General features: G+C 40.8%; 1 protein-coding gene across 1 annotated transcript; it reads right to left on the reverse strand.

The window, feature by feature from the left end:
- Window positions 1-1,724: 1,724 nt before the first annotated feature.
- On the reverse strand, window positions 1,725-12,045 carry LOC136444919 (uncharacterized). The gene is made up of 13 exons (XM_066442701.1): window positions 11,794-12,045; window positions 10,802-10,879; window positions 10,270-10,524; window positions 9,642-9,737; window positions 8,076-8,324; window positions 7,435-7,515; window positions 6,495-6,575; window positions 5,719-5,784; window positions 5,193-5,281; window positions 4,006-4,197; window positions 2,743-3,375; window positions 2,019-2,070; window positions 1,725-1,846 (listed from the first exon to the last, which is right to left on the reverse strand). The coding sequence occupies exons 1-13, from the start codon at window positions 12,038-12,040 to the stop codon at window positions 1,731-1,733; spliced, it is 2,235 nt and encodes a 744-aa protein (XP_066298798.1). The 5' UTR covers window positions 12,041-12,045; the 3' UTR covers window positions 1,725-1,730.
- Between the last annotated feature and the right edge of the window lie 1,797 nt (window positions 12,046-13,842).

A 13,842-nucleotide genomic window follows, 5' to 3' on the forward strand; every position in this document is an offset into this window, starting at 1 on the left:
TCACAACTCTTGTGAGTGTACCAAATTCCTAGTGTACACCTGCACATCTATCAAACATTTTCAAGCTTGGTGTGTACAACGTCCGTCAAAACAACAATTGCCGTAACCATATTAACCCGTCGGTAAGCACGTGTGACCTTGCAGACCTTTGAAGCACAGTTAACACCTGTTTCTGGACTAGGTTCCCCTGTAAGTATACAGATTCATGTGAAAACCTGATTCTCAAAGAGAAAGGAATGTATCAATACATTTTACAGAGTTTAGGCAGACATAGTTTGAGCACTTCAAATCATCTTTGAGTAGTGGTGACTACTTAAACCACTTTCGCCGCTTGTTTGGCGGTTGAAAATCCGATGTCTGAGATCTGCCCCTGTTATGTCTTCTATCAGGAGGGCTTTGTCCATACTGGGGTCTCAGCATTGGAGACCTGTCACTAGGAAAGTTCGCTGGCGGGATTTGTCTCCAGTTGGCGGTCCCTCCTGTGGACAAAGGATGGTTCACAAATGGTCCTCTTGGCCATGGCATACGTGGCAAAGGTGGGTACTGGCTAGGTGTCAGTTGAGGTGGTGGTGTGTAGAATTGAGGAAATCTTGTTGGCGGTAGAGGGGGCGGTTGAGAAGGTGTCAAATTATGCGGGTACTGGTTTGCCCAGTGCAGGTTTGTTGTACCAGTTGCAGGCAGCTCTGAGGGCAGGTGTAATGGTGGTCCACTCATCTGACAATGCATTGACGGCTGAACCTGAAAAAAAAACATGGGCGTACTGTTTATTTAGTCCATGCGACACAAACTCCGCTGCCCGGGGCATTTATGGCCCCTTTCTGTTGGAGCGCTCCTGTTTTATAAAATAGATTATATTCCTATATTATTGTCATTTCGTACTCATATTTACAATCTTTTGGAGGGCAGGTGAACGAACCTGCCAGGGGTATCCCATGCCCCACACGTCTAGTCTACCGATGACCATTGGGACACTAAAAAATCATTCAATCAGACCTATCGTATCATATCTATAAAAACTGTCTTTTCCCGTCTCTACTTCTGTGCGTTGAAAGTTCTCTACTGTAACAGTTCTTTTATTTAATTTGTGTTTCACTTCCAACCTTCACTGTCCCTTTCTGCATCTTTCCCTGCACCTCCTTGTGACTACTATTTAATTAATTATTTTTTTCCGAATCAATCTTAAATGCATGTAGGTCGTCTCTACAGCCGAATTTGGCCGAGTTACAGAGAGACCATACCAGGTAAACAAAATACAAGTTATGGATCATTGGACATCATTCTAATGGTAAACTTTCAACTCTTCGTCTCTTAAGTGTTTCGCAAGAAACGACAGTACAGTCTTGATTAAACATTACACCAGAAAAGTAAGTTTTAACCTGCAGGTCTTTTGATCATTGATTTTATTTGGTGTCCGATTAATGAACGACAATTTACCTGAGTGTATGGTGGTCCTAAAGAGGGGCGATCTCCTCCGTTACATGGCATACAAGGAAACGATGCTGAAGAGAAAATCATATTGGGATCAGTAATGTTGTAACGATTTTTAAAAAAATCACTACATACAATACACTAAATCTGCGATCTATTTAAGATTTCCATAGCTACTTGATTCATCTAAAAGCATAAAGTAATATGCAGACTATTCGGAATTGTCCCCTTTGTTGCAGTTACAGACTTTATATCCATCATCATGATCGTTCTCAATAAGACAGAAACATCTAAGAATATTGTCAATCTTTACCTGATGTTGCATAGAAATAAGAATCGCCGAAAGTACTCGACACCTCTTGTTCATTTGTCCCATGTCGTCTCTGCATTACATCGGTTTCTCTTCCGTCTTCTTTTTCTGGCAGATAAAACACATGTTGACGGCAAAATTGTGTATAACAAAAGATAAACGAAATGACACGAGCGATTTTACAAGGTTGAAACTGTGGGAAAGGATACCATTTCACAGAGTTGTATTATGTCAAAGATAGATCTATACCCAACACTGTAATATTGTATATAATTTGTACCTGGAATGACTGCACACGTATCACTTCTTGGGTCAGTGTTACTCTTTAGTACCTATGAGACATCAGAGAAACAACACATCATTAGTTGGTTGCCTGTAACTGCTTGCTCAATTCATAGTTGATTCAGCCTCTACACGTTTTATGCCCACCCTCGTCATTGGGCACATAGAAATCCAAACCGCTATTCATACGACAAGGTCACATGCACCATCAATTTCTACCACTTTGTCCCACTCGCCTAGGCGAAATTCAATTAGATCAATCTTCCCTAAAAACGTCGTCAACCGTTGTCTGAGAAACTGACACAGTACATAGGATATTTGGAGTTCCTTTTTATGCTGACGTTTCTGTGTCTGTCAGACACTTTCTTCAGAGCTTCTGACTGGAGTACTATAGAGAGGACAACAGACGCATCCGTTGGATTAAAGAGGCAGTATGGATCAGGAAATCATCACCAGTAATGAACCGAGACGAGGGGGTATACAAGCTCAGCCACGTTTGGGATTGCGTTCTCGGCGCAAAAGCGCCACCTACATCGCCTACTTATAGCGATGAGCAGCAGTACTTCAGTCAGGAGCTCTGAAAAAAGGTGTCTGATATAGTCATGACAGACACCGAAACGTCAGCAGGTGAGATTCCTGGTTGTGTAAAAAGAAACTCGAAATATCATATGTTCTACCAACCTGATGAAATTATTTTCGGATGACACAGTACATGTACTCACCTTTTCCGCCGATAGATTTTTGACTGCATCATCGTCGCAAATTGATAGATCCCGAAGGATGTCTTCCTCATCCAAGACGCGAGGAACTTCTGTCTTTGTCACTTGTTTCAACAGCTCAAGCCGATCACGCGCGAAGGTTGTCTCTGCTGGAAAACTTGCCCTTTGAGCGATGGTCAGCACGTTATTTGCCAGTTGGGATGCTCTGCGGTAGCTGCCTCTGAGACACATCAAGTCCGACTTTGCCAACAGCCAAGAGCACTCCATTCGTTCGGAGATGTCTTCCCACAGGTTGTTCTCGACTTCAAGCAAGCTGTTCTCCGCACGGCGTAGATCCACAGCCGGAATCGCCCTTTGCTGAACGTGTTTCTCTCTCGAAACCTGAGACCAGCAGTGCATCAAGGCCATGGAGAGGCGAATGTGAGCTCTTCGGAGCTTGTTTCGGCAAGAGTCATCGTCGTCTTTCTCAAGGCTCCGTCGATAGTGATCTATTGCGGACTGCAGGGAGGGGACGACATCTCTTTCCCACAGGTCCGGTTGGTCCACAACTTTCTCATTCAGAACCTCCGCAAATAGAGCGGCTACGTTGTACCAAATCTCCCCCGAGTCTCGACCAATCTGAATGAACTCGAGGCCCTGTGAAAAAGGAAACAACCGTTTTCGCCTAATTGCAATACAATGGAGAGGATCAGACTTGAAACCACATCATAGATGAGTTTACAAAGGGTATAACTGCACAACTGATAAAACAGGGGTCGCATATATATTTTTCACATATAATATGCTTCCATTACCACTTGCGTGGTATGACGCTATACCAAATTAGCTTGCAATTGATTTCAAAAATAGGAACGGAATGTGTATTATGTTTTTTTTTCTGCTAGAATCTGTTCCAGGTGGTTAAGAAAGTTTCTGCGTAATCTTTACTATGTTAAGGCCCTACCGAAGAGGTTTAGAGTCAATAGAATCTACAGGATATTTGGAGTTTCTTTTTACACAACCAGGAATCTCACCTGCTGACGTTTCGGTGTCTGTTAAACACCTTCTTCAGAGCTTCTGACTGGAGTACTTATTCTCGCCGCTATAAGTAACCGGTGAAGGTGGCGTTATTGCGGCGAGAAGCAGTACTCCAGTCAGAATCTCTGAAGAAGGTGTTTGACAGACACCGAAACGTCAGCAGGTGAGATTCCTGGTTGTTTAAAAAGAAACTCCAAATATCCTATGTTCTACCGGCCTAATGAAATTATTTTCGGAAGTAGAATCTACCTGTCGAGCTAAGATGATGGCACCCTCCGCCTCGTCGTATCGCTTCCTCCTTCGCAGAATGGCTGATTTCAGGTACATCAGATGCGCCTGGTGATGCTGGGGGTCCTGTGTCTTCAGCAGGAGGTCCTGCGCAAAATGTGCTCTCTTGTCCCCTCTGGCCAAGTCACCGCGGTAATAGCTTGCAGCAATGTCCTGCGGGAAGGACAAGAAACAAAATTCAAATGATTGATTAATTAATTGAAATGAATGAGAATACGGTAAAATGGTAACTAGCTAGGATCACAATTTTTCAATTAGATATAGTTTAACATAACAGATTAGCCATTTTTTTCACCAGGTTTACTGTAAATCAACCATCCCTGATGCCGTAACCATGATGATGAAGATGATGATGAACTATTCATTCTCCCGACGTTGGCATACCAATTAGAGTACTTTAAAGGTTCCCCAAGCGATTTCAGAGGGTAAAACCTGAAATATTCTGGGGAAAGCAATTCTGTTTGGTGAAATTGAAATTGAAATTTCATACTTTGGTTGCTTAAAAAGAGCACAGAAACAAGCCGCAAAAGGAGTATTTTGTTTATTGGTACCACCCAAAAATCAGCCCAGAATCCAGCCGTAACCGCTTTCTGTCGACATTTTTCGGTAACTTTCGGCCGCGTGACGTTACGGCCGCACATTGAGCCATGACCACGTGATTATTTCTCCGGAATTATTCGGGACTTATCGGTCAGATATCGGACTTATCAGCCCAGAATCCAGCCGTAACCGCTTTCTGCCGACATTTCTCGGTAACTTTCGGCCGCGTGACGTTACGGCCGCACATTGAGCCATGACCACGTGATTATTTTCCCGGGAGCATTCGGGACTTATCGGTCAGAATCGTGCATTTTCGGAAGATTTGAAATGATCCCTGGCCTCCAAGTGCTCAGATTTTCAATGAGTTCCCACCACACAACAACATCACATTTTTGCTCCATGATGGTCGATATGCAATGGGATAGTGTTATTTAAACTTACTATGGATAGAAATCACTAAAAGATTAATTTTGAAAAGATGACTTTTAGCGCCCTAATATTGCTTAGGTTGCATTTAAACTGTTATATTGTCTATCTAAAACTAAATTTCAAATTTGTTGTGAAATGTTGTTAAAGGCTGAAAAGTGAAATGATCCAAATGGACTCACTTCTAGTGTGATGCGTATCATGATGTCCGGCTTGTCCTCATACAGACCAAATGCTTTCGTCACGAACCTGTCGTAAGTGTTCCAGTCCCCTTAGAGACATTAAAAATCAAGCATTAGTAACATAAATGTACTATTCATAAATTAGTTTCTGATATTCTCTAAAATATACTATAAGAATATCATAAAGATACTCGTATTTCCAAGAAATATTCATCAAAATGCTACAACAATAAATCGAAGATCTCCCGGTGAGCTTTTGTGGTCAATTTCTTGTTTTATTCATCATTATGAATTTCTCGCTAATTATGTCTATGTGTTTTTCTGCTTTGGACCCAGGCCAAACCAGCCTTCCCATATCCTGCAAGTCTCCGGTTACACCATTTTCCACCGACATCTTGAACCAGCCAGCCAGGAACAAACTTTCACACACACACACCAAGACAAACAAACCGAAAACAATACCCCCGTTTTCACGGAGGTAACTTGATGTGACATGGTAGCGCTAATAGAAACCTAGAGCCGATACCTTGTTCTTTCAGGTTGTCCATGTAGATCGCTACTTTGCTGCAGACTCTCTCTAGCCTTCTATCGCCTGTAAGTGATCACAAATTGACACAGATTTTACTCATTCTCATCTTTGGTAATAAAAGAGCATGTCATTTTACGCTCAGTTCTTGAAAAGTCCCTGGTCCATGAGTTACTACTTGGACTGAGGTATTTTTTTATAGATTTTTCTGAATAATTTTATTAAATCAATCGTCTCAAATTACAATCAATCGTCTCAAATTACAATCACAAAACACTAGGTTACAACACAATATGCACACATTATACTTAGCCTATATCACAATTCATTATCTCACATATCACATGACCTTACCTAAAAAAGCTGTCGCTATGTGCGTGGCCATGTTTTACGTACAACCTGTGCCTTAGTAACTGAGGTACAATCTTCGCTTTACTGATAAAAATTTATCTTCACATTGTCTTACAAGTTTAAGGCACATTTTCTTCACAATGAATCCATTCTGTGCTCTAACATCTAACATTGTCTCAATCCTTATGATAAAAAACAGAAAGAAAAGTTAAAGTTTATTTCACAGCTGGAAACATCATTTATATGGCAACACCCAGTATCTTGTACTTGTTGGACTGAGGTATACTTTTCATTTTCATAAAACAATTTATCGTAGATATGTACGTGTTGTGCCATTTGTGGAGATTGATGTAGAAGGTCTTACAGTGAAATTTACATATGGTGAACAATCAAACAGTGGAAAGTGTTTTGCAAAACGTCTTTACCGAAAGTACCCTGTCTTGGAATCCGCTTGAACAGCATGGTAACGTTCCTGTGGTCTCGTTCAGTAAATTCCTGCGATGGTCCTGAAGACAACGGTAACAGTAAAGTTTATCATGCTGTACATAATCCATGATAAAATGTTAGCGAAATCATTTTGTTTGTTAGTTTATTCATTCGCATATGTACAAGTGTTTAAAACAAAGATATACAGGGCAAAAAAGCATGCGGGGGGGGGGCAGAAGCCTAGGTGGCTTTTCGTAGGCCTCCCTCGAAACTTGACAATGGGAATTATATCATATATTGTACATAACTCTAAACTAAGGAATATTCATGATAGAAAATAAGTTGAACTTATACCATGAATCTTAATAAATTAATAGATACGAGGAAATACAAAATGGATTTTAAGGTATCAAACATAATATGGTACGCTAATATGATCAATACTAAACATAATTTAAACTTTTTGAAGAAGTAGATCAGAAATTAATCATCAAATATCAGTAATCAAATATCAAAGGAAAAACGGAAAACAAGGAAAACAAACAAGTCTGGTGCTTGGATGTTCTATGAAATGTATCTTTAGAAGTTTTTTATTCGTGATTATAATATCGCCAAATGCGAGCAGGGTCTAATTGGTCATAATAATGATGATAGTAGACCAAAGGTGTCTATGATACAGGTTCTTTATTTCCGATTAACAAGTTCCCATAAGTAGAAAGACTGATTGACACTAACCTCAATGTCATATTCAATTTGATTCGTGTTGTTTTTGAAGAACGTAACTGTATAGATATTCAGAGCATTGGCTTTCTGTGTCTGTGTATGTACAGTCGGTATATGACAGCCCTCCAGCGTAACACACCAACTTCAATTTCCATGCATACGTTGAAGGTATATTCTGTTACAAATATTCAAAGTATTTTTGAAAGCATTCCTTACTTTGCGAGTCTTTGCCGACAATCTTCGCATCCTCCAGCAGCTGGTTATGCTGACTCTGGTGTCTGCCGCTTGGCCCGTCATCTAAATTATTTTAATATATAAATCATTTGCTTTTTTAGAAAGCAGTTACAACATGGATTTCTGTAGGACTAAAGACTATGAGAATAGTTCTTTAGAGCACCACAATTTCTACCCAATTGTTTTGACTGCGACATGTTGTCAGTAGGCAATGATTAGATTAGAAAGATACTTATTTGCAAGCAGAATCATAATGTTTACCTTCACCTGGTAGAGCCTACTACAAACTACTGTGCTTATTCTTTAATAATGCCCACTCAAACACGTTCATATACAGAGTGACCAGGCTCCTCCAGCACTTGCTACATAATGTAATCGAACACCACAGGGTGTCCACTACTTTACCAGTAACTATGGTGACGGGTGTCTGGTTGAGGTTCTTCAGCCTATTTGTTTGGAACGGAAGAAGAGGAATAAATGATATCGAATGGATTAAAAAATATAAGGTTTCCCTTCCGTGAATTCGAAGGTAAATTTGATCTAAGACTCTAATCTACTAACAGAGGCATTGCATCACAACTACGTTGGAACAACATAATGAAGGAAAACCGTTCATAAATTACCTTGTATACTGCTGACGATGTCCAAAAGCCCAGTGGAACGGAGTGCTTCGTTGAGCGTTTCGGCAGTGACTTGATTCCCCCTCTGCAGCTTCCACTCGTCCAGAACATGAAGGCAGCATTCTCTGGTGTTTCCGTTGTGTTCATGCTCGATTCCACGGATTTGTCGGTCATTCTTTCCTAGGTGAAGGGCAAGTTGCTGCCAACCATCGCCTATTACATCCGCCACTGTTTGAAACCTCTTTCTCAGACCTGTAAGTTTTGGAACAAAACATTTCACATTGCGTTATATAGCTGTCTAACGTCAACTCTCATGGGGTATAGGAGATTCTCTTTACACAACCAGATAATCTCACCTGCGAATTATATAACGTTTCGGTGTCTGTCAGACACCTTCTTCAGAGCTTCTGACTGGAGTACTGCTTCTCACTGCTATAAGTAGCCGCTAAAAGCGCCACCTACATCGGCTACTTATAGCGGTGAGAAGCAGCACTCCAGTCAGAAGCTCTGAAGAAGGTGTCTGACAGACACCGAAACGTTATATAATTCGCAGGTGAGATTATCTGGTTGTGTAAAAAGAATCTCCTATACCCTATATTCTACCAACCTGATGAAATTATTTTCGGTCAACTCTCATAGTTCTGTCGGTCACTGGACAACAATATTTTGGGAAAAACGGGGTTATCGAGGCCTCCGCAAAAACGTCTTGAACACCTAGATAATCTTAAGTAAGCATACCTCATGTATTACTGATTCTGCATCTAATCAGTAGATATCTTTGAATTCATCTTTTTTTAACGCAGGGTACTCGTCGAAATTTGAGAGTTGATGTTACTCACAAGCCTTTTAATTCAAATTTGTCTTCCAGAAAACCTATGGATATATGCTGTAAGGATATAAGAGGCTTTCAGTCAATAAATGATATCGATGTTCACAGGGAGAGACAAAATACATACATGTATAGACCCGGTGTACAGAATCTTGTATCTTCAGGATATACGGGTCCATTGTACTGGCAAATATCCTTGCTTGTCTGCTACGCTCAATAATGGGCGTGCCTTATCATCGAATGCAAACCTTTCCAGAGCCTTACGGACAGGGAATCGAATTCTTGGACAGAACCGGAGACGCAAAGTACTGAACCACGCACTCAATGGAATAGGAGAACGTTCAATGACGGCGTCGCGGTGGCGTAGTGGCAGGGTGTTTGGTCCCAGAACCCAGAGATACCGGGTTCGAATCCGGGGTTCCCTGATTTGTCCCGTTGACGTTGTGTCCTTGGGAAAGGCGCTTTACACGAATTTTCCCACTTTACTAAGGTGAAAATGAGTACCTAGCTTCGGTCAGGGATGTCCCTCGGATAGGAGGTCTCGTGTTTGAGGAGAGCCACACCTCAAGCACGTTGAAGGACCCACCACGCTTATCGAAAAGAGTAGGGGTTCTTCCCGGTGTGTGTGGATCATATAAATCTGTCCGGATAGGCAGATTGTACTTTTCAGAACAAACCTGGTGTGTTACGCCTTCATGCGGTTTACCGGGTATGCAATACAAACAAACAGACAAAAGTACCTTTAGCACTGATCTCTGCTGCGGGACTTCCTACATCGTGACCAGCTTCGGTCTTCATCTTCGTTCCTTCGTCTCCAAGATGAAATCCGTCTCCATCTGAGGAAAACACATTTCGACTTTCTGTTACTGTCCGTGTGTTTGTCGATTATATCAACAAGTAACCAAAAACAATCAAAGATAAAACGAAACCGATTCGACATTAAGTCATTTGAAAGACTGCAGGAATGTAAATGATAGTGATACATCAAGGATTATGTGAGCCTATATATAAAAATGTGCCCAAAATAGTCATTTCAAAATGTAATCATAGGCTCACATAATCCTTGATGTATCATTATCATGTACATTCCTGCAAAGTATTATTGATAAACATCTAAGTACAAGCCAAGGAGAGCCTTTTTTCTAAAAATGGCCGTGGCCTTATAACACTTGATGACGTAATAATGACGTCATACTAATTTGCATAAATTATCACCTTGCAATAAGGTACTACCTGAAAAAATTAAGGTTGAGGAAGGTTTATAAAGGTTGTTTTTTTAAAAATAATATCCCAAAACTCCTCAGCCACCCTTTAACTGTATCTACATTCGGCTTTGATGATACTGAAGACTCATTACTGGAGTGTTACCATCTATATTGTCTGCTATTTCTGCCAATCCAGCTGTTCTAAGGAGCGTTCTCAGCGTTTCCAAGGTCGCGACTCTTCCGTTCCTTTGTTTCCAGTTCTCCAGCACATGTCGACAACACTCCTTGGCGTTCTGGTCAAATTGTTTCTCGATGCCCCTCAGGACGGCCTCTCTGACACCACCATCTAAATGACGGGCAAGGACCTTCCAATTGTCACCAATAGAGTTGGCGACGTGTTGGAAGACATTGTTGTTGCCTGTAAATGCGAACGACACTGTTATTAATATTTAAGCAATTTTTTTAAAGACTTTCATTAACACTGGCACAGCCGCGTTGTTGCCAATATTCGTCCATTTTGTAAACTATCAAATACTACGCCTTCTCCGCATCTTCATTTAAAAAGAACCTTGATTTCATTCATAATTACCATTCAAAGTGAACTAAAATTAGAATTGAATTAAATCAATGCACACATCAATATTACAACATTTCGGATTATCAGAAGTATCCAGATGTTGTACCAAAATACGTACATGGCGTTTCGGGTGCCCGTCTAGTGCTGCAACTCTCGTCGTGGTCGGTGTTGTTTGATCCACGATCTGACACGTACTCTGTGAGTCAAAGTGTCAAAAGGAATTGATGGTATACAGGCACCAAGTCAACATGATGAAGCATTTGCCTGTAGCTAGTGATTTCACAGCTTGATATTCATAGGGAAACAAACTATCAACTTGAAGGGAACCATTAGCAAGGACACAATTTGCCACTGTCACAGAAGCAAATCCATTCAGTCAACATGTCAAGGGAAGTTCCATGCTAAAGAATTTGATACATTCCATTCTACAGATAAATTCAAATACATTTTAGAAGGAGACAACCCTTACTGTGCACAAATAGGTAAATATATCAAAGAATGTTTAGATCTTAGAACTAGTAGTGTAGGTGATAGTTTAAACTCGACATGTTGAAGTATTCATATACTTGTACGTAGGTTAATCATTTTGTATCCTATTGTTTGTTGTTTGCATGTATAGTTGTAGAAGACCGTACGATAGTCGCTGTATGCCAAAAAATAATTACTCAAGGAACTGGATAAGATTTTGAAAATTCTTGAGTTGCTTGAGTAATTATTTTCGGCGTATCTTATTACCTGGATTTCTAACCTTCATCAACGAAAGTCGCTGAACTTTTGTTGTGTCAATAAAGATTTCTGTTTATCTAGCTATATCACTGGTAACGTTCGTCATGAGAGTTGTTTAAATCGATATCTGTTAGTTGCCAAGTAAATTGGAATATAGATTCAAATCAAAAGTTACGCATAGCATCATGCAAATCTATAGTTATGACTCTTACAGAACCAACCATAATGACGATTATAAGTTATAACAAGACCACACAAACACAATGAGGTCAAAGGTGTAGGCCCCTTAACAGTTTCTTTACATGTTTTTAAAAAGAACGGTGACATATTGCCCACAATGCGCATGCGCAGTTCAAACCGTAAACCAGATTATTTAAAAGAAACCTTCAATTAGGTCAGCAACTTCCTTCAGGCCTGCGTTTGTGAGAGCATCCGCTAGGAGAGTCTGTGGCGTCGCCTCCCGACAAGCCCTGTACCACCAGGTGGACAGCATTTCCATGCAGCTTTCCCCAGCATCTTTGTGTTTGGCATCCACAACCTCGAGCTCCGCTTCCTCGAATCCAAGCGAGCGGCCCAGGTCCTTCCATTTTAGGCCGCAATGTTTCTTCGTGATGTAAAAGAGGTCTCTCATGTCTGAACAAACAACAAAGGAGAGGAAGATACGCTGTAAACAAGCCTTGGCCCTAAACGCTCGGCAATGAATATACAAAAGCCATTCGTCTGTTTTTTGAGCCATCTCACAGCTGTATCGTAGGGAATGGCGTGTAAGGTCAGATGTTGAGGCCCTCAAAAGTAAACAAAGTCGCTTTCACGTGGGAGAGTGACAAACGTGTCCAGACAAAGGATTGTTTACAAGTGATGGACCTTGAACTTTGACCTTAGACCACAGGGCTACTACCACAATGCATCATTATTTTTTTTTAAGACTTTAACTTTGTCTTGAATTAATCTTCTTTTTGAAGACTACTTCAAGACATCCTAAATTGTCTTTACCTCATTAACATATCTATTCAGAGTTTTGGTATAAAGCTGGTGTTCTCAGTCCTATCGTTAGTCACTGACGAAAGACAGTGGATACTGTCTGAAACGTCTGACTGTTTCAAAATCTTATCCAGTTGCTTGAGTAATTATTTTTGGCGCATCATTATTGGTGATGCCTCAAATCCTAGGTGAAGCTCATACATGATTGTCTCTCTCTCTGGCTCATTCCCCGTCGTCGAGGATGATTGTATTACCTTTTAAAAACTCATTGTATTGACATGTAAACATTCCTTGCAAGCCCAAGCTAGTGCAGTGTTCATAACTGTTATAGATTATGTATCATAATAAGGGTAAGTTTGTCACCAACTGCAGCAATTCACACGGATCGATGTGTGACCGGACGCCACAGCCAAAGTTTGAGTTCAAAACAGAGTATTCAGGCCGCATGTATTTGCACAGGTGACAAAAGTACTGTAAATGCAGAAATGTTCGCGGTGGTTTTATGTTCGCGGTTTTCACGGCGACCAGTTCACCGCGAACTTAAAACCAGCATTTTTGTCCAATAGTGTACTGTAGCAGTATGTGACTATAGCGCTGCCGCAAACATAAAACCACCACGAACACCCCATGTTCGCCTTAGCGCGAAATAAAAACCACGTGAACTTAAATGCATTTGCAGTAATTTTATCTCGAGTAAAGGCATTAACATAGCTTGTGAATTGTAAACTTCAATATCTCAAAGTTTTACGAATGTCTCTTGTGTAGATCTTTAAAAAATACATGCCTGACTGTTTCTGTATGGCGAGCCTTGTAAATGTAACCATATGTACAATGCCATGCTTGAAACAACAATTGAAACACTTGCGCCATATCTTTTCTGGTGACGTAATTTATCTGGCACCAGTCCAAGACGGTCACACCGAACACCTCTACGGAGCGCTTCGTACACTTTCTTCTCAAAAGGGCTAGTGCTGTCTGGCACGGCACGGCACAGCAATAACATGGCAAGATATAAAAAAAAAACAGTACTACTGCAACGTAATCTAAACTAAAGGTACTGAAAGTAAAAGTCTAGAGTTTCGAACAGCAACAGCATTTTGTAAATGTATGTCAAAATGGTAAGGACAGTCTACACTCTAAGGTCTACAGTTTAAGGACAGTCTACACTCTAAAGTCTACAGTTTAAGGACAGTCTACACTCTAAGGTCTACAGTTTAAGGACAGTCTACACTCTAAGGTCTACAGTTTAAGGACAGTCTACACTCTAAGGTCTACAGTTTAAGGACAGTCTACACTCTAAGGTCTACAGTCTAAGGACAGTCTACACTCTATGGTCTACAGTCTAAGGACAGTCTACACTCTAAGGTCTACAGTCTAAGGACAGTCTACACTCTAAGGTCTACAGTCTAAGGACAGTCTACACTCTAAGGTCTACAGTCTTAGGACAGTCTA

This window comes from Branchiostoma lanceolatum, chromosome 11, assembly GCF_035083965.1.
Source record: "Branchiostoma lanceolatum isolate klBraLanc5 chromosome 11, klBraLanc5.hap2, whole genome shotgun sequence".
NCBI classification, from domain to species: Eukaryota; Metazoa; Chordata; class Leptocardii; order Amphioxiformes; family Branchiostomatidae; genus Branchiostoma; species Branchiostoma lanceolatum.

Bases quoted from the DNA above. Each gene is read 5' to 3' on its own strand.
- LOC136444919 (XM_066442701.1), bottom strand. From the start codon at position 12,040: ATGAGAGACCTCTTTTACATCACGAAGAAACATTGCGGCCTAAAATGG. The intron at 10,525-10,801 runs GTACGTATTTTG...TCGCATTTACAG, and splicing joins ACGGGCACCCGAAACGCCAT to GCAACAACAATGTCTTCCAA. The intron at 6,576-7,434 runs GTAAGGAATGCT...CGTTGTCTTCAG, and splicing joins TGTCGGCAAAGACTCGCAAA to GACCATCGCAGGAATTTACT.